Below are 19,458 nucleotides of genomic sequence, written 5' to 3'. Positions count from 1 at the left end.
CAAACGGCTACGAACGGATGGTGCTTTTTACGTGCCACCGCCACGGGGCCAGACGAGGCTGGCAAACGGCCACGAACGGATGGTGCTTTTTACGTGCCACCGGCACGAGGCCAGTCGGGGCGGCGCTGGCAACGGCCACGTTCGGATGGTTAAATATCATTCTAAAAATAAGCAATCAAATCTTCAAAATCTCTAAGCTACAAGATAATCCTTTCCGCTATAGGCACAAGGCCTGAAATTTGGGGAAGGGGTAGTCAATTACATCAACCCCACTACTCTTTCATGCATATTTAAGTTTGTGTTCTGATAAAAAAAAAAAAATCCACATATCTTATGCAGAAGTCAACCTCTTAAGTATTAGGATTTCGTGTATTTTAAGACCAGAATTATTTGAGAATGACTTGAGTTTTTTTTTTACCTCAAATGTGTTTTCTTTGGTGAAGGTGTGTGGTCTAATGGTTAGGCGGCGAGCTGGCAGAATCGTTAGCTCGCCGGGCGAAATGCTTAGCGGTATTTCGTCTGCCGCTACGTTCTGAGTTCAAATTCCGCCGAGGTCAACTTTGCCTTTCATCCTTTCGGGGTCGATAAATTAAGTACCAGTTACGCACTGGAGTCGGTATAATCGATTTAATCCATTTGTCTATCCTTGTTTGTCCCCTCTGTGTTTAACCCCTTGTGGGTAGTAAAGAAATAGGTTAGGCTGTTGTATTCATGATTGCTAGATCATGGTTTCAGTTCCCAGGCCAGGCGACACATTGCGTTCTTGAGTAAAAACACTTCTTTTCTTGTCGTCCCTGCAATCAGGGGTAGAAATGTTGGTCGGCTCGCCTAGCCATCATGGTTGGCATCATTCAAAAGCTAAAGTGACGCAAAGCGAATTGTGACTAGTGAAGTGTAACAACATCTGATAGCCTGGTTGGTCATGTGATCAAGTGTTTCTTTTTGTGTACGACGAGGTTGGAATTCTGAGCGAAAGATTTCCCACATGTATTACAGCGAAATGGCTTTTCTCCTGTGTGACTGCGTACGTGAAGATGAAGGCTTGAATTATTAGTGAAACATTTCTCACACACTTCACAACGAAACAGTTTCTCTCCAGAATGTATCAATCTGTGTCTGCTTAAATCGCTATTAGACGCAAACGACTTCTCGCATATCCCACAACGATAGGGTCTCTCTCCCGTGTGACTACGCTTGTGGACTACGAGATTAGAATCCTGGGTGAAGCACTTCCCACATATCTCACAGTGATAAGGTTTTTCCCCAGTGTGGATCCGCCTGTGTTTTATTAAATAACTATTATTGCTAAAACACTTCCCACACGTTTCACAACTGAAGGGTTTCTCCCCCGTGTGTTGTACTCTATGAGTTTTTAACAGACCATTTGTGATAAACGATTTATCGCAGACTTCACAGCGGAACGGTTTCTCTCCAGAGTGTACTCTTGCATGTGTTGCTAGGTAGCTGTTAGATACAAAAGATTTACCACATGTCTCACAACGACACCGTTTCTCTCCCGTGTGACTAGCTCCGTGGGAAACGAGATGAGATTTATTATTGAACGACTTCCCACAGGTTTCACAACGGAAAGGTTTCTCTCCCGTGTGATTACGTACATGGGCAATAAGATTAGACTTATTATAGAAGGACTTCCCACACGTTTCACAACGAAATGGATTTTCCCCGGAATGTATTCGTCTATGTGTCGTTAAATTACTATTATGGATAAACCGCTTCCCGCATATTTCACAACGATAACGTTTTTCTCCAGAGTGACAACGTTTGTGAACAATAAGATTAGAATTCTGTGTGAAAGCTTTCCCACAGGTTTCACAGCGATAAGGTCTTTCTCCAGTATGAATTATTTTATGTTTTGTTAAATAATTGTTAGTCATAAAAGATTTCCCACACGTTCCACAATGAAATGGCTTTTCTCCAGTGTGTGTTATTTTGTGCCTTGTTAAATTACTGTTAGTCATAAAAGACTGCTTGCATATTTCACAACGGAAAGGTTTTTCGCCACTATGGCTACGTTTGTGAATCTTAAATTGAGAATCGTGAGCGAAAGATTTACCACATATTTTGCATTTGAAACTTTTTTCTTCGATGTGCATTATTTGGTGTTTGGTAAAGACACTGTTATATACAAAATACTTGCAGCATATTTCACAGTGGAAGGGTTTTTCTCCGGTGTGACTGCGAGTGTGGATAACAAAAGTAGAATTACTAGAAAATGACTCCCCACATATTTCACAGTCAAACAAGGATTCCCCGGTGTGTACAACTTTGTGCCTCTTTAAGTTGCTATTATTGACAAAAGATTTCCCGCAAATTTCACAGCGAAACACTTTTTCTAGTTTTTCCCCCGTGTGCATTCTATTATGTATTACTAGTTTACTGGCAAAAGCAAAATATTTCCCACATATCTCACAGCGATATCGTTTTTCTTTTCTGTGTGTTTCTTCGTGCGACAAGACTTCATCTTCTGAAGAGAATGTCTTCCGACAAATCTCACAGCGATATTCAGGAATATTTTTGGCTTCAGCTTTCTCATCTCTGTCTGTCTCTTCAACTGCATCTATATGGCTAAAAGCAGATGTCTTATAAGTGTCCAAGTGATCAACGTTCTCCATGGTAATACTTTAAAAATTCTTAACAAGCTGACAAACGTCTGTAAGATAATCTGTCATGGTTCAATTTCTTGTCTTAGACATCACAGTCCTCTGTTTACAAGTGTGAAACAGATGCAATGAAGATATATTTTCTACTCACCAGTAGAATGTTTGATATAAAGTCCACATAAAAAGTGAAGAAGGATGAAGAAAGTTGGTTGATTGATTAAAAGCCTGTAAAATAGGAAACAACCAATTAACGATGATCAAATTAAATATTTAACCACGAAGGTGATGTAACACCGACCATCAAACTTGTTCGTCGCCCAGCTTTATCCACAAACATTAACGCTCACCTTAATATGAGATAATTACTACATGTGACATAATTAGATTATCACAACTAATTAGCAAAAACAATCAGTAGACGGTGTTGTCGAAAACTTTTCCTCGTTTACATTAAACCGGTGACATATATTAAATGTCTCCGACATAATTTTATGCACGAAAAAAACATTTTCAATTATATTAATTTGCTCATTTACATCCAACCCTTGTAAATGTAAAAGGAAGAAAAAAAAACCCTACCACAGAGGAAAATAAATAACACCTTACTGTCTTTAAAAAGTGCCGTCCAACGTACCTGTAGAAAATGTGGCTAAAACTCATTTTATTATCACAGGCCCTTGTTCACCTAAGCCTAAATAATAACACTGTCTTGGTTTATATTTCCCTCAAAACAAATATCTATATATATAAAACTGTAGTTGTGTGAGTGTCTATCCCCTTCGATTTAGATTCCTAACTCCTCCCACATTTTGGGGTGCAGTTTAACCAAATTCGGGTATCTTATAGTCGTGATTCATATCGAGCCCGTCTGGCTATTAGCGCGCGTCTACGATGAGTCTACGATTTTAAAAATAATTTAACATCATTTTTTATTCCATTTTAATGCATAATTTTTCGTGTGTCGATGGCGGCGGAGTTGGCGTCCATGGTCACACCTGCACCTGTTTGCTTCTCCCCCTTCTTCCCTCCCTCGTGAAGCTGTGGGGAAGGGAGTGTAAGGAAATCAACGTCGTAAAGCGTTGTCAAGGAGACCAGCGTTCTTTTAGAACAACGACTTCATGGCTTGAAGACACCAAAACAGAAATGGCTAAGAAAGCCCGAATTGGCATCTATAAGGGAAGTAACTCTCTAAAAATGCTTATATAGTTATTTCCCTTACAAACCCGAGCAAGTATCCCATAAAAATCGTTAAAAATGTAAATTTACAAAAGCCTGATGTATCGGAACCTGACAGTGAGCGATCTCTTGCAGTCTGTGGCGTTTGAGACGTTTGGAGGGACTGCGACCACTGCAGATGTCCCGCTGCAGATGATCTGCAAGGTTTGAAGACGAAAGTTGATCGGTTCACTTTCTGCGATTTGGTTCCTGTCTCCTAAAAACAGAAACAAAAAAAAAACTACAATGATGAGTTTAGGTTGCAATTTGAAGAAGATCGTCACTTTCCGTAAAATTTTTATGACGATCCTTCGGTATAAGTACACACGTGACTTTGTTTACATTTCTGAAGATAACAGAAACCCTTTTCTCCCACCCCTAACCCTAACCCCCCATATATAAAAAACAAACAACACTTTCTTAAAATGTATCCGATACTTACACCGGTACATATACCGATGTTATGTCATTTTTATTTTTTTATATATGGGGGGGGTTACGGTTGGAGTTGGGGGGGAGGGTATTTTTTTTTTTTCTTCAGAAATGTAAATAAACCCACGTGGGTTTATAAGTGACAGTTATGTTACTAGTACCGAATGATCGCCTCGAATTTCGCTATCCAACATCAAAAAAGTTGCTGCGATTCACAGTCGGGTCAATGATAAAATGCCCGATTTGAACCGTGTAAGTCGGGGGTGCATCTTATGAGCAAGGAAGTTTTATAGTCGAGTATATTACGATACTGAAAACGAAAGAATTGCTTGTTTCAGGATTTAGTGACAAGAAATACTGGTAAAGAGGAAGTGACGTAATTAATTTGTATACGAAAAGCTGAACTCTAATCACTAGAGAGTGCAATTTGAGTATCCTGTCGGTGTTGGTTTCGTTACGTTTCCTTCCTGATCGCCAAACTGATTATTATTGTCTCATTTATTTGATAATTGATAAAGGAATTACGGTGGAGAGGACCTGTGAGAAAGAGGTGGACGATAGAATGAGACAGATTGAAGGACAACAAAAAGAAGAGAAACGACAAAGATTGGAGACGGAATTTAGAGTGAAATACAAGACCCTCTGGGACATTAAATGATTGATTTCATTGATCGATCGATCGATCGATTGATTGGCTAAATTTGTCGATGTGTACGTAAACAACGATCCCTACTACAAAACAGACGGGACCACATAGAAACGGCGTGCTAGACTCCCTAAATGTCTGCATAAATTATGAAGTAAGGTATTTATTGTTTATTATATATTATTAAAAAGGTAATTATGTAAGGTTAATTAGTACTACTTAAGAAGAGTGATCCCGGTGCGCGCACTCGCTCATCTGCGCTAACTAGTCGTGACTAGTCGATCCTACAACGACTACCGAGCGAAGTGAATAAAACACAAAATAAATGATTTTTCTTTATACAAAGTAATAATGTTACACAATGTGAAGGTGTAACTGTAATTTACTGATCACGTGACCGACCAGTCCATCAGATGTAGTTACACATCGCTGGTCACAATGCGTTCGCATTGTTTTAGCCTTCGATTGACGCCACCCCGCTGGCTAAGCGAGCAGGCCAACAGAAGAAAGAGTACAGCAGGGATCACCGCCCCCTACTGGAGTCTCGTGGAGCTTTTAGGTGTTTTCGCTCAATAAATACTCGCAATGCCCCGGTCTGGGAATCGAAACCGCGATCCTACGACCGCGAGTCCGCTGCCTTAACCACTGGGCCATTGTGCCTCCACAATTTACAAATATGTAAGCTATGCACAAGTTTTGGTTGATGTAAATTTTAACTCTTTCGCATTCGGATTACTCCGTCACATTCAATGCTTACTTACTCTTTTACTTGTTTCAGTCATTTGACTGCGGCCATGCAGGAGCACCACCTTTTTTTTAATCGAGCAACTCGTCCCCGGGACTTATTCTTTGTAAGCCCAGTACTTATTCTATTGGTCTCTTTTGCCGAACCGCTTAGTGACGGGGACATAAACACCCCAGCATCGGTTGTCAAGCAATACTAGGGGGACAAACACACACACATACACATATATACGACAGGCTTCTTTCAGTTTCTGTCTACCAAATCCACTCACAAGGCTTTGGTCGGCTCGAGGCTATAGTAGAAGACACTTGCCCAAGGTGCCACGCAGTGGGGCTGAACCCGGAACCATGTGATTGGTAAGCAAGCTACTTACAACACAGCCACTCCTGTGCTTATTCCCAAATTTCTTTTAATTAATCATACATGATTTCATAACTTCAAAATTTCATTGAGGTGACTGTATATCTTTAGAATGACATTGTAGGGTAGGTGTAAAAGACCAGATTTGGCTGCTTTGAACATAAAACAAATTGAATATTTTGAGCAGAATTTGGTTGGTTTAAACGCTAAAGGATTAATAAATTAACAAGTTAAGTCATTCAGGTAAATCTTTATTTCTACTAAAATTTATCTCAATACAAATGTAAATTTTCCATTGTTGTATCTGTGATTTTTAAGTAGTCTCTTTATCTTACACTGATGTTTCTTTATTATTTCAGAATATCATATGACATTGGGCTAACTGAAGATACATCCTCAATATCTATCTTTTAAAGACTAAAAGAAAATTCTATACAGAACAGATGTGTAGTAGTCTTTCTTTAAATCTATGGTAGAATTCCTCTGAAATATTTGCACTGATCTGAGATTATTGCCAAAAGTACTGGACATCACTGACTGGAATGTCTACAAGATTAATTGTGTGCAAATTAAATTTGGATAAATTTAGAGAAGACCTGATAGACAAAAGTAACTTTGGAGAGAAATACAGCAGTAGAAACATTTGCAAGGAATAAACTATAAGAACAAATATACATACATATATATATATATATATATATATATATATATACACACACACACACACACACATATATCCCTCTCTCTCTCTTTCGGAGAGGCACAAGCACACATACACACACGGCAGTAACTTCCACCTACCGAATTCAATCACAAAGCTCCGGTCGGCTCGGGGCTATAGTGGAAGACACCTACCCAAAGTGCCATGCAGTGGGACTGAACCCGAAACCATGTAGCTAGGAAGCAAGCTCCCTATATATTGATTTGAGGAGGCAAATAATGGAAAAAAGTGAAAAATTTCAGGAATTGATTTTTCCTGAAGATGTGATAAAAGAAACAAGTAATTTGTCCTATGACTGTGATGTCTGTGAAAAGTCCTTCTCTCTAAAAGGTAACTTGACTAAACACAAACGTATTCATACAGGGGAGAAGCCATATCATTGTGATATCTGTGATAAATCATTCTCACGGATTGATGACTTAGCTAAACATAAACGTAGTCATACAGGGGAGAAGCCATATCATTGCAATACTTGTGGTAAAACTTTCTCTGTAAGTAGTGGCTTAGCCTCTCACAAACGTGTTCATACAGGGGAGAAACCATGTCAGTGTGATATCTGCGGTAAATCATTCTCTCAAAGTAGTCACTTAACAATACACATACGAATTCATACAGGAGAGAAGCCATATGTCTGTGACATCTGTGGTAAACCATTCTCTCAAAGTTCCATCTTAACTATACACAAACGTATTCATACAGGAGAGAAGCTGTATCACTGTGATATCTGTAGTAAATCATTCTCTCAAAGTTTTGCCTTAACTAAACACAAATATCTTCATACAGGGAAGAAACCATTTCACTGTGATATCTGTGATAAATCATTCTCTGTAAATAGTCTTTTTACTGAGCACAAACGTATTCATACAGGAGAGAAACCATATCACTGTGATGTCTGTGGTATATCATTCTGTCAAAGTTCTGTCTTAACTAAACACAAACGTTGTCACACTGGAGAAGAGCCATATCAGTGTGATATCTGCGGTAAATCATTCTCTGGAAGTAGTGGCATAATTCGGCACAAACGTATTCATACAGGAGAGAAGCCGTATCATTGTGACATTTGTGGTAAATCTTTCTCTGTAAGTTGTCACTTAGTTGAACACAAACGTATTCATACAGGAGAGAAGCCATATCACTGTGATATCTGTAGTAAATCATTCTCTGTAAATAGTGCCTTAACTAAACACAAACGTATTCATACAGGAGAGAAGCCATACTTGTGTGATATCTGTGGTAAATCATTCTCTCGGAGCAGCAACTTAAATACGCATGTACGCATTCATAAAGAAATGTAACTGCATCCATGTTAAAATTCATAAGAAATATTTTAAGCTTCACCTAAACTGGGGGTTGCCCCTTGTGTTTTAGCCATCACAGCAATAACTAATCCACTTGTGGCTCACTTCTCTTGGCTGTCATTTACAGCTGGTGGACCCTCCCTGATATCAACCCTGTTAGTTGCCTCTTTTCATCATTAAGGGATAGTGTTTACTGTGAAAACAATCCGAGAAACAAACAAAAACTCTTATGAATAATTTGGGGTTCACGTGATCGACCAGTCCATCAGATGCAGTTACACATCGCTGGTCACAATGCGTTCGCATTGTTTTAGCCTTCGGATGACGCCACCCCGCTGGCTAAGCGAGCAGGCCAACAGAAGAAAGAGTTGTGAAAGAGTACAGCAGGGATCACCACCATCCCTGCCGGAGCCTCGTGGAGCTTTTAGGTGTTTTTGCTCAATAAACACTCACAACGCCCGGTCTGGGAATCGAAACCGCAATCCTACGACCGCGAGTCCGCTGCCCTAACCACTGGGCCATTGCGCCTCCACATGTAAAACAATACCACCCATGTAAAGGGTGAAGACCCCTTTCAGTCCTGAATGACCATGGAATTGTACCTAGAAAATTCCCCTCCGAGGCACAAGTCCAGCAGTCGCCTGTGCATACCAGCCTCTCCTCTCCATGCCACTGATGTTATCCAAGGGAAAGGCAAAGGGGCCGATACAGCGTGGCACCTGTGACATCACAACTCATTTCTACTGCTGAGTGAACTGGAGCAACGTGAAATAAAGTGTCTTGCTCAAGAACACAACACGCAGCCGCGTGTGGAAATCGAACTCACTATCTCATGATAGTGAGCCCAACACTCTAACCACTGAACCATTCACATAAGAAAAGCAGATACAACAACCTCCCTACACTAAATTTTATATTACTACAAATATAGTGAGACTTTACCCCTGTTTTTATTTTCAATAAAAGTAATTTTTCACAGATTTTGAATTTGTGGTGTAAAAATCTCGGTAAAATGTTTGTTGAAAACAGTATTGCTATGTTTGTGGTGAGACATAATCTATATATATAAAACTGTAGTTGTGTGAGTGTCTGTCCCCTTCGATTTAGATTCCTAACTACTTCTACATTTTGCAATGCAGTTTAACCAAATTCGGGTATCTTATAGTCGTGATTCATATCGAGCCCGTCTGAATATTAGCGCGCGTCTACGATGAGTCTACGATTTAAAAAATAATTTACCATCATTTTTTATTCCATTTTAATGCATAATTTTTCATGTGTCGATGGCGGCGGAGTTGGCGTCCATGGTCACACCTGCACCTGTTTGCTTCTCCCCTTCTTCCCTCCCTCGTGAAGCAGTGGGGAAGGGAGTGTAAGGAAATCAACGTCGTAAAGCGTTGTCAAGGAGACCAGCGTTCTTTTAGAACAACGACTTCATGGCTTGAAGACACCAAAATTACCATCATTTTTAATGCATTTTTTTGCTATAACTCACTAAAAATGCTTATATAGTTATTTCCCTTACAAACCCGAGCAACGCCGAGCGATACTGCTAGTAATTAATAAAGCTTACATACATACACACACCAGTTGTTTGTCTTTATTACACTTTTTTTTTTCCTTTTCTGATAGCAATTGATGGTTGTTTATGGCCCCCAAAATATTTTTAGTTTCTCAATCTTTAGCCTTCTCAAACATATTGCTAGAAATAAGAAAAGAGCAGTTATTTTGATATTATAGCTAAATGGCTTATTATATTATATTATATTATATTATGATATTATAGGTATTATGGGTAAATTATATAGATATTATCAGTAAATTATTGATATTATAGGTAAATGGCTTATATTATATTATGATATTATAGGTATTATGGGTAAATTATATAGATATTATCGGTAAATTATTGATATTATAGGTAAATGGCTTATTATATTATATTATATTATGATATTATAGGTATTATGGGTAAATTATATAGATATTATCAGTAAATTATTGATATTATAGGTAAATGGCTTATTATATTATATTATATTATATTATGATATTAGAGGTATTATGGGTAAATTATATAGATATTATAGGTAAATCGCTTATATTAGGATATTATAGGTAAATGGCTTATTATATTATATTATATTATAAATGGCTTAGCAATGTGTTCTCAGTGGTCACTGATAACATCACTGTACAATTATCATTATCATTTAATGTCTGTAGTCCAAGCTGGTATGGGTTGGATGGTTTGACCAGAGCTGGGAAGCTAAGGGGCTGCATTAGACTCCAGTCTGATTTGGCCTGGTTTCTATGGCTGGATGCCCTTCTTAATGCTAACCACTCCAAGAGTGAATGGGTGCACCACCAGTGACCGCAACTACGATTTTACTGGGGTCATTTACAAGACACTGGCAATGGCCACAACACAGTATATTGCCAAAGGTCGTGGTCACTGGTCATCATCTCTGTCAGGCCTAACATTCAAAGATCATGGTTTACCATCTTGTCCTTCACTTCTGTGATGCCCAACATTTGAAGATCATGCTACTGGAAATGGCCACAATTATGATTTCACAGGTGCCTTTTACATAACACTGGCAACGACCATGACTATCATTTCACTTGGCCTGACATGCCTTTTTAAAGCACAGCATATTGCCAAAGGTTTCAGTTACTAGTCAATGCACCTGTGATGCCCAACATTCAAAGATCCTGCTTCACCAACTTGTCCCATCCATGTCTTCCTGGATCTACCTTCACCACATGTTCCCTCTACTATTAGAGATCAGCACTTCACGCAGCTGTCCTCATCCGTTCACATTATTTGATCATACCAGTGCAGTCGTCTCTCTTGCATACCATATCTGATGCCTGACTTTTTTCTCAAGATGCTTACACTCTGTTGTACATGCACACTGACATTGCATATCCAGCAAAGCATACTGGCTTCATTTCTTTCAAGCCTTTGCATGTCCTCTGCTGTTACAGCCCATGTTTCACTGCTGTGGAGTATGGCTGTTTGGACACAGGCAACATACAGTCTGCCTTTCATTCTGAGGGAGAGACCTTTTGTTTTTACCACAAATACAAATGTCTCCTCCTCCAATGGCTTTTGTGAATAAGTATCTGTCTACAAAAAGATGGAGTACCTACCTAAACAGCAAAGTCGACATGACCCACAGGGCATGCCCCTACATCTGGACTTTCCGGTCTAGAGAACATGATTCTTCTCTTCTCTATATTTGTCCATCCTCACCTTAAATACTGTTATCCAGAGAGCTGCACATAGGATAAACAACTGCTTTCAAACTGGAACACAAAATTCAAAAGAAATAAAAACAAACAACAACTAGTGAGAGTATTTATAGACTTTATTAATCATGACTCCACCCAAATATAACAATATTGGTCTGAATATCTCACCAATGTAGATAGAGTTGTGGTGATATGAAATATAATAATGGGAGGATGTTATCGGACACAGTTGTATCTCCATTCCTGTGTAAATATATTTTCATAGTTATTGATGAGTGCGTTTGTTTTTTGTTACTCAGAGGAATTTTGACAGTAAACTATATCCCTCAAAGCTGCAACAAGAAACTAAAGGGGTTGGGATCAGGGAAGGTCTACCAACTGTAAATGACAGACTAAAAAGGGAGCCACAATGAGTAGATTAGTTATTTATTTCTTTATTGCCCACAAGGGGCTGAACATAGAGGACAGACAAACGGATTAAGTCGATTACATTGACCCCAGTGTGTAACTGGTACTTATTTAATTTGACCTCAAGAGGATGAAAGGCAAAGTCGACCTTGGCAGAATTTGAACTCAGAATGTAGCGGCAGATGAAATACCTATTTCTTTATTATCCACAAGGGGCTAAACACAGAGGGGACAAACAAGGACAGACATAGCTATTAAGTCAATTACATCGACGCCAGTGCGTAACTGGTACTTAATTTATCGACCCCGAAAGGATGAAAGGTAAAGTCAACCTCGGCAGAATTTGAACTCACAACGTAATGGCAGACGAAATACCGCTAAGCATTTCGCCCGACATGCTAACGTTTCTGCCAGCTCGCTGAGTGAATTAGTTGTGGCAGCTAAAACATAAGACAGCACTGCACTGTGATGGAGCTTAAAATATTTGTTACGAATTTTTACATTGATGGAATTATATTTCTTTATGAATGCGTACATGTGTATTTAAGTTGCTGCTCCGAGAGAATGATTTACCACAGATGTCACACAAGTATGGCTTCTCTCCTGTATGAATACGTTTGTGTTTAGTTAAGGCACTATTTACAGTGAATGATTTATCACAAATATCACAGTGATACGGCTTCTCTCCTGTATGAATACGTTTATGTTCCACTAAGTGACAACTTAGAGAGAATGATTTGCCACAGATATCACAGTGAAATGGCTTCTCTCCTGAATGAATACGTTCGTGTCTGGTTCTGTCGCTATTTGCAGAGAATGATTTACCACAAATATCACATTGATATGGCCTCTCTCCTGTGTGAATACGCTTGTGTGTAGTTAAGGAAATATTTTTAGAGAATGATTTACCACAGACCTCACAGTCATATGGCTTCTCACCTGTATGAATACGTTTGTGTGTTGTTAAGGTGGCATTCTTAGAGAATGATTTTCCACAGATATCACAGTAATATGGCTTCTCTCCTGTATGAATACGTTTGTGAGAAGTCAAGGCAAAACTTTGAGAGAATGATTTACCACAGATGTCACAGTGATACGGCTTCTCTCCTGTATGAATACGTTTGTGAGAAGTGAAGGCAAAACTTTGTGAGAATGATTTACCACAGATGTCACAGTGATACGGCCTCTCCCCTGTATGAATACGTTTGTGTGTACCTAAGTCATTACCTGCACAGAATGATTTACCACAAAAATCACAGACATATGGCTTCTCTCCTGTATGAATACGTACGTGTATTGTCAAGTGACTACTTCGCAAAAACGATTTACCACAGATTTCACAGTGATATGGTTTCTCTCCTGTATGCATACGTTGGTGCATAGTTAAATTACTTTTGCGAGAGAATGACATTTTACAGATATCACAGTCATACAATAATTTCCTGTTGTCTTTTACCATGTCTCGAGGAAGAATTAATTCCTCAGGATTCTCACTTTTTTCCATAATTTTTCCTCTCAAATCACTAAATATACTTCTTCGCTTTGTTCTTAAAAAAGTTTGTTTCTTAGGAATATTTCTACTGCTGCATTTCTGTTCAGTGTTACCTTTGTCTAATTAATGGATCTTATAAATTTTTGCATCCGGAATTAACTCATATTTTGTAGATATTCCAGTCAGTACAGAAATACTTCAAATAATCTCAGATCAGAGCAAATATTTCAAAGCAATTCTACCATAGATTTATAGAAACAGTTTTATACATCTGTTCTGCATAATATATTCCCTGGGTCTTCATAGGATGATAAATATTAAGAATGCATCTTCTGTTACGTCAATGTCATTTGGTATTCTGAAATAATAAAGAGACAACACTGTAAGATATAGAGACTACTTTGGATGCAATGGTGGAAAATTTAGAACGTTTCTAAGGAGATAAACTGTAGAAATAAACATCTACCTGGACAACTGAACTTTTTAATTTATCAAAATTTTTAGCTGTAGCCAGTGTTCCCTGACCGACTTCGATGCCAGTGCTATGCAAAATGCACCATCTGAACATGGTTGATGCCAGGTCTGCCTGACTGGCTCCTGTGCTGAAGGCATGTAAAAAGCACCATCCGAACGCTGCCGATGCCAGAACCCCCTGACTGGTGGCACATAAAAAGCACCATCCGAACGCTGCCGATGCCAGAACCCCCTGACTGGTGGCACATAAAAAGCACCATCTGAACGCTGCCGATGCCAGAACCCCCTGACTGGTGGCACATAAAAAGCACCATCCGAATGCTGCCAATGCCAGAACCCCCTGACTGGTGGCACATAAAAAGCACCATTCGAACGCTGCCGATGCCAAGACTGGTGGCACCACCATCTGACGCTGGATGGCACACATAAAAAGCACCATCCGAACTGCTGCCGATGACCAGCACCATCCGAACCCCGATGCCACTGACTGGCACCCATACTGGTGGCACTTTTGTTTTTGTGTGTTATTTACTTTGTATAAAAAATTATTTACTTTGTGTTTTATTTATTTTGTTTAAAAAAACTATTTACTTTGTGTTTTTGTGTTTTATTTACTTTGTTTTTTGAATTATTTACTTTGTGTAAAAAAATATTTATTTTGTAAAGTATAGAAGCCATCTTATCATGCCTAACCACATTGGGGAGGGGGTTGTTACTGTAGCTTTATAGCCCCAAGAGATCTTCGTCTCTAGCTGGCTCTAGACACAATATCTGTGTCCTTGGAGTATTTGCAAAGGGAGGCCATCCCTTCCTCGCAAGCCTGAGCGATACGCTCGAACTAGTTTCGGGATTGTTGTCCCTCGTCAACGGGCGGTAACCACCAGGTCGCGATGAAAGTGAAGGCTTCTTTGCAAATATATATAAGTTTTTCTTAAGTAGTACCCACATATACTATATATTTATACTATGGTAGTCCCTCGACTCCAAGAAAGACTGTTCGGCAATCTCTTGAAGAAAAACCTGCACATATTTTGTTTATAATGATGAAATGTTTGTGCGGCACATTAGCTCATCCGCTCCATCCCATCGACACCCAACTTGACAGGTGCACGGGGCGCCACAGGTCAGGTGTGAAAGTGATCATAGAGCAGCGTGCTCGGGAATATTTGTACGTGTATATGTGTAAATAATCTATATATATAAAACTGTAGTTGTGTGAGTGTCTGTCCCCTTCGATTTAGATTCCTAACTACTCCCACATTTTGCGGTGCAGTTTAACCAAAACCGGGTATCTTATAGTCGTGATTCATATCGAGCCCTTCTGAGTATTAGCGCGCGTCTACGATTTAAAAAATAATTTACCATCATTTTTTTCCATTTTAATGCATTTTTTCGCTCTTATATAAGGGAAGTAACTCTCTAAAAATGTCTACGATGAGTCAACGATTTTTAAAAAAATGTACCATCATTTGTTTTCCATTTTTAATGCATTTTTTTGATATTTTTTGGCTATAACTCTCTAAAAATGCTTTATAGTTATTTCCCTTACAAACCCGAGCAACGCCGGGCGATACTGCTAGTACTTTATAAGATAATGAGGAGCCTCTGGTTATTGAGACCAATTAAACTGACTTAATTATTGTTTTATAGTACATAAGAAACAGCAAAATACCTTGGGAATTTAGTCCAATCAATGGATCAATCCTTAATGTCCCAGTGCTGGGTAAAGGTCTTCGGGGTTTTCACTCCAAATTCCTGAATTCCGCTTCAAATCTTTCCACCTTGTTTCTTGTCACACTTTTTTTTACTCTCCCACGCAATCTGTCTCATTCTAACATCTTACTTCCTTATCACTGATCCTCTCCAGCGTAATCCCTTTGTCAATTATTATAGAATTTAAGACAATATTATTCAGATTAGGGATCTAGCCTGAAATCCAATTAAACAACAACACAGAGGGAATACTGAACGGCATTCTGTAGTGCTTTGAGGTCAGTTCTTCGTATACGATATAATGATGTCACTTCCTCTTTGCCAGGACTACTCGTCACTAAACCTAGAAACATGGAGTTGTTTCCCTTTTTAGTAATTAGAAACGGCGAGCTGGCAGAAACGTTAGCACGCCGGGCGAAATGCGTAGCCGTATTTCGTCTGCCGTTACGTTCTGAGTTCAAATTCCGCCGAGGTCGACTTTGCCTTTCATCCTTTCGGGGTCGATAAATTAAGTACCAGTTACGCACTGGAAGTCGATGTAATCGACTTAATACCTATGTCTGTCCTTGTTTGCCCCCTCTGTGTTTAGCCCCTTGTGGATAGTAAAGAAATAAGTAATTAGAAACGGCTCAATTAATTTAGTTCGTGTTGGGGATGCGAAGTGGACAAAATTAAAAGACGACGGATAAGACGACGAGCAGAGACCATGGGTCATGCTTTTGCTGTCTAAATTACTTCTAATTTAGGTGCAAGCACAGCATAATTTCATTGGATTGGATTAGTCGATGGTATCAACGCAGGATATAATTGTTTCTGCCTTAGGCACAAGGCTCAAAATTTTGGGGGAAGGGGCCAGTCGATTAGATCGACTCCAGTACGCAGTTGGTACTTAATTTATCGACTCCGAAAGGATGAAAGGCAAAGTCAACCTCGGCGGAATTTGAACTCAGAACGTAAAAACAGACGAAATACCTATTTCTTTATTACCCACAGGGGGCTAAACATAGAGGGGACAAACAAGGACAGACATAGGTATTAAGTCGATTACTTCGACCCCAGTGCGTAACTGGTACTTATTTAATCGACCCTGAAAGGATGAAAGGCAAAGTCAACCCCGGCGGAATTTGAACTCAGAACGTAAAAACAGACAAAATACCGCTAAGCATTTTGCCCGGCGTGCTAACGTTCCTTATTTCTTTATTGCCCACAAGGGGCTACACACAGAGGGGACAAACAAGGACAGACAAAGGGATTAAGTCGATTACATCGACCCCCAGTGCATAACTAGTACTTAATTTATCGACCCCGAAATGCAAAGTAGACCTCAGCGGAATTTGAACTCATAACGTAACGGGAGGCGAAATACCTATTTCTTTACTACCCACAAGGGGCTAAACACAGTGAGGACACACAGATTAAGTCGATTATATCGATCCCAGTGCATAACTGGTACTTATTTAATCGACCCCGAAAGAATGAAAGGGAAAGTCGACTTTGAACTCAGAACGTAACGGCAGACGAAATAACACTAAGCATTTTGCCCGGCGTGCTAACATTTCTGCCAGCTCGTCGCCTTAACGCTGGATATAATAGACACAGTAATGTTCTTTAAACCCTTCGATCCCACTTTCACCTCACTGATCACCATTAAACAGGCCGTGGGATGAGGGCTATGAAAGAAAAGGAGGCAGAGTGAGGGCCGCAAAGTAGATGTTGAAGGTTACTACACTTAGAAGAGAAAGGGTAGAGTGTGATCATCCCAAAACTATATTCGAGGTGGACTAGTGGAGAAAAAGGAAAGAGCAGGATGGGAAAAACAGTGTCAAAATAAACCATTTCTGAAAATATGTTACAGCCTCGCCTGGCCCCCATGCCGGTGACACGTAAAAGCACCATCCGTTCGTGTCTGTTGCCAGCCTCGCCTGGCCCCCGTGCCGGTGACACGTAAAAGCACCATCCGTTCGTGGCCGTTTGCCAGCCCTGTCTGGCACCTGTGCGGGTGGCACGTAAAAAGCACCCACTACACTCACGGAGTGGTTGGCGTTAGGGAGGGCATTCAGCCGTAGAAACACTGCCAGATCTGACTGGGCCTGATGAAGCCTTCCAGCTTCACAGACCCCAGTTGAACCGTCCAACCCATGCTAGCATGGAGAACGGACGCTAAATGATGATGATGATGATGATGATGTTACATGGATTATACGCGAGTAATATGAAAAACGTTGTTAAACATGGCGAGATTCATAATGAATAAGGCTTATAATGACCCACACTGGTTGTTGGTTGTCTGTTTCACTTCATTTTCTTCAGCAATTGATGTTTGCTTCTGTCCCAACAAAATATTTTCCTAGAAAACATTCAGAGAGCTGTACATAGGATAAACAACTGCTTTCAGACTGGAACACAAAATTCAAAAGAAATAAAAACAAACTACAACTAGTAAGGGTGTTTATAGACTTTATTAATCATGACTCCACCCAAATATAACAATATTGGTCTGAATATCTCACCAATGTAGATAGAGTTGTGGTGATATGAAATATATTGTTGAGAATCTGTTATCAAACACTGCCGTACATCCATTCCTGTTAGAACACATTTAAAGTTATTCATTAGAGCTTTTCCTTTTTTTTTTTTTTTTTCTCTTTAGAGGAACTTTGACATATCCCTCGATGCTGAAACAAAAAACTAAAGGAGTTTGTATCAGAGAAGGTATACCAGCTGTAAATGGACAGCCTAAAAGGAGAGACACAATGAGTGGATTAGTTATTGTGATGGCTAAAACACACAGGGCAACCCCCTGTTTAGGTGAAGCTTAAAATATTTCTAATGAATTTTAATAAGGGTGCAGTCATACCATTTTATGAATGCGTACATGTGTATTTAAGTTGCTGCTCCGAGAGAATGATTTACCACAGATATCACACAAGTATGGCTTCTCCCCTGTATGAATACGTTTATGTTTAGTTAAGGCACTATTTACAGAGAATGATTTACCACAGATATCACAATGATATGGCTTCTCTCCTGTGTGAATACGTTTGTGTTCAACAACTTGAGAACTTACAGAGAACGATTTGCCACAGATATCACAATGATATGGCTTCTCTCCTGAATGAATACGTTCATGTCTAGTTCTGTCGCTATTTGCAGAGAATGATTTACCACAGATATCACAGCGATATGGCCTCTCTCCTGTATGAATATGCTTATGTATAGTTAATGTAACATTTTTAGAGAATGATTTACCACAGATATCACAGTGATATGGTTTCTCCCCTGAATGAATACGTTTGTGTGTAGTTAAGGTAACGTTTTTAGAGAATGATTTACCACAAATATCACAATGATATGGTCTCTCCCCTGTATGAATACGTTTGTGCGTGCTTAAGTCATTACTTGCAGAGAATGATTTACCACAGAAATCACAGACATATGGCTTCTCTCCTGTATGAATACGTACATGTATAGTTAAGTGGCTACTTTGCGAAAATGATTTACCACAGACATCACAGTGATATGGCTTCTCTCCTGTATGAATACGTATGTGCCTCGTTAACTGTCTTTTTTCAGAGAAAGATTTTTGACAGATGTCACAATCATATGACAATCTTCTGCTCCCTTTAATCATGTCTTTAGGCAAAATCAAATGCTCAAATTTCACACTTTTTTCCATAATTTTCCTTCTCAAATCACCATATACACTTCTTCGTTTTGTTCTTGCAGTTTCCCCAATACAAATATTTCTTGTCTAATCAATACTTTTGTAAATTTATCCATGTTGAATTAACTCATATTCAGCTCATAGACATTCCAGACAATTATGTACAGAACTAGTGCAAAGAATCTCAGTTCAGAGCAAATATTCCACAGGATTCTACCACAGATATACAGAAATTTTTTTCATAAATCTGTTCTGGACAACATATTCCCTTGGTCTTCAAACGATGATATATATTGAGAATATATCATGTTATGTCAAATTTATTTGATATTCTGAAATAATAAATAAACAACAGTGTAAGATATAAAGGCTACTTAAAAATACTGTTAAATGGGGGAAAATCTTACAACA

General features: G+C 39.2%; 6 protein-coding genes across 6 annotated transcripts in view; 3 read left to right on the top strand and 3 right to left on the bottom strand.

Moving 5' to 3' along the window:
- LOC115226522 (gastrula zinc finger protein XlCGF17.1-like) overlaps positions 1-3,084 on the bottom strand; it is a 371,227-nt gene extending 368,143 nt beyond the window's left edge. Inside the window, exon 1 of the mRNA XM_029797521.2 lies at positions 2,920-3,084. The gene's annotated coding sequence lies outside the window, so the exon portion shown is untranslated. The remainder of the gene's footprint in view (positions 1-2,919) is intronic.
- Positions 1-19,458, top strand: part of LOC115226337 (zinc finger protein 271-like) — a 478,512-nt gene that overhangs the window by 225,994 nt on the left and 233,060 nt on the right. The gene's annotated exons all lie outside the window — the stretch shown is intronic.
- The window catches only part of LOC118768553 (zinc finger protein 239-like), a 225,563-nt gene that overhangs the window by 181,596 nt on the left and 24,509 nt on the right, over positions 1-19,458 (top strand). The gene's annotated exons all lie outside the window — the stretch shown is intronic.
- On the bottom strand, positions 613-2,921 carry LOC115226387 (zinc finger protein OZF-like). Its single transcript, XM_029797385.2, has 2 exons — positions 2,698-2,921; positions 613-2,660 (listed from the first exon to the last, which is right to left on the bottom strand). The coding sequence occupies exon 2, from the start codon at positions 2,631-2,633 to the stop codon at positions 921-923; it is 1,713 nt and encodes a 570-aa protein (XP_029653245.1). The 5' UTR covers positions 2,634-2,660; positions 2,698-2,921; the 3' UTR covers positions 613-920.
- LOC118768551 (protein krueppel-like) lies at positions 6,810-8,361 on the top strand. The gene is made up of 2 exons (XM_036515318.1): positions 6,810-7,178; positions 7,851-8,361. Exons 1-2 carry the CDS (start codon positions 6,959-6,961, stop codon positions 8,033-8,035), a joined length of 405 nt encoding a protein of 134 aa, XP_036371211.1. The 5' UTR covers positions 6,810-6,958; the 3' UTR covers positions 8,036-8,361.
- The window catches only part of LOC115226582 (zinc finger protein 665-like), a 128,683-nt gene continuing 121,231 nt past the window's right edge, over positions 12,007-19,458 (bottom strand). Inside the window, exons 5-6 of the mRNA XM_036515255.1 lie at positions 18,447-18,870; positions 12,007-12,931 (exon numbers count right to left, since the gene is read on the bottom strand). Of these exons, the coding sequence (XP_036371148.1) occupies positions 12,216-12,931; positions 18,447-18,870 (1,140 nt within the window). The 3' untranslated portion in view covers positions 12,007-12,215. The remainder of the gene's footprint in view (positions 12,932-18,446; positions 18,871-19,458) is intronic.

Source organism: Octopus sinensis, linkage group LG30, assembly GCF_006345805.1.
Source record: "Octopus sinensis linkage group LG30, ASM634580v1, whole genome shotgun sequence".
In the NCBI taxonomy this organism is placed as follows: Eukaryota; Metazoa; Mollusca; class Cephalopoda; order Octopoda; family Octopodidae; genus Octopus; species Octopus sinensis.
This window is presented reverse-complemented; position numbering and strand designations above follow the sequence as displayed.

What these genes read in the sequence shown, in the direction of transcription:
- LOC115226387 (XM_029797385.2), bottom strand. Translation starts at nt 2,633, where the DNA reads ATGGAGAACGTTGATCACTTGGACACTTATAAGACATCTGCTTTTAGC.
- LOC118768551 (XM_036515318.1), top strand. Translation starts at nt 6,959, where the DNA reads ATGGAAAAAAGTGAAAAATTTCAGGAATTGATTTTTCCTGAAGATGTG. An exon ending in CTTAGCTAAACATAAACGTA is followed by an intron (nt 7,179 to 7,850) that starts GTCATACAGGGG and finishes AACACAAACGTA; the next exon opens with TTCATACAGGAGAGAAGCCA.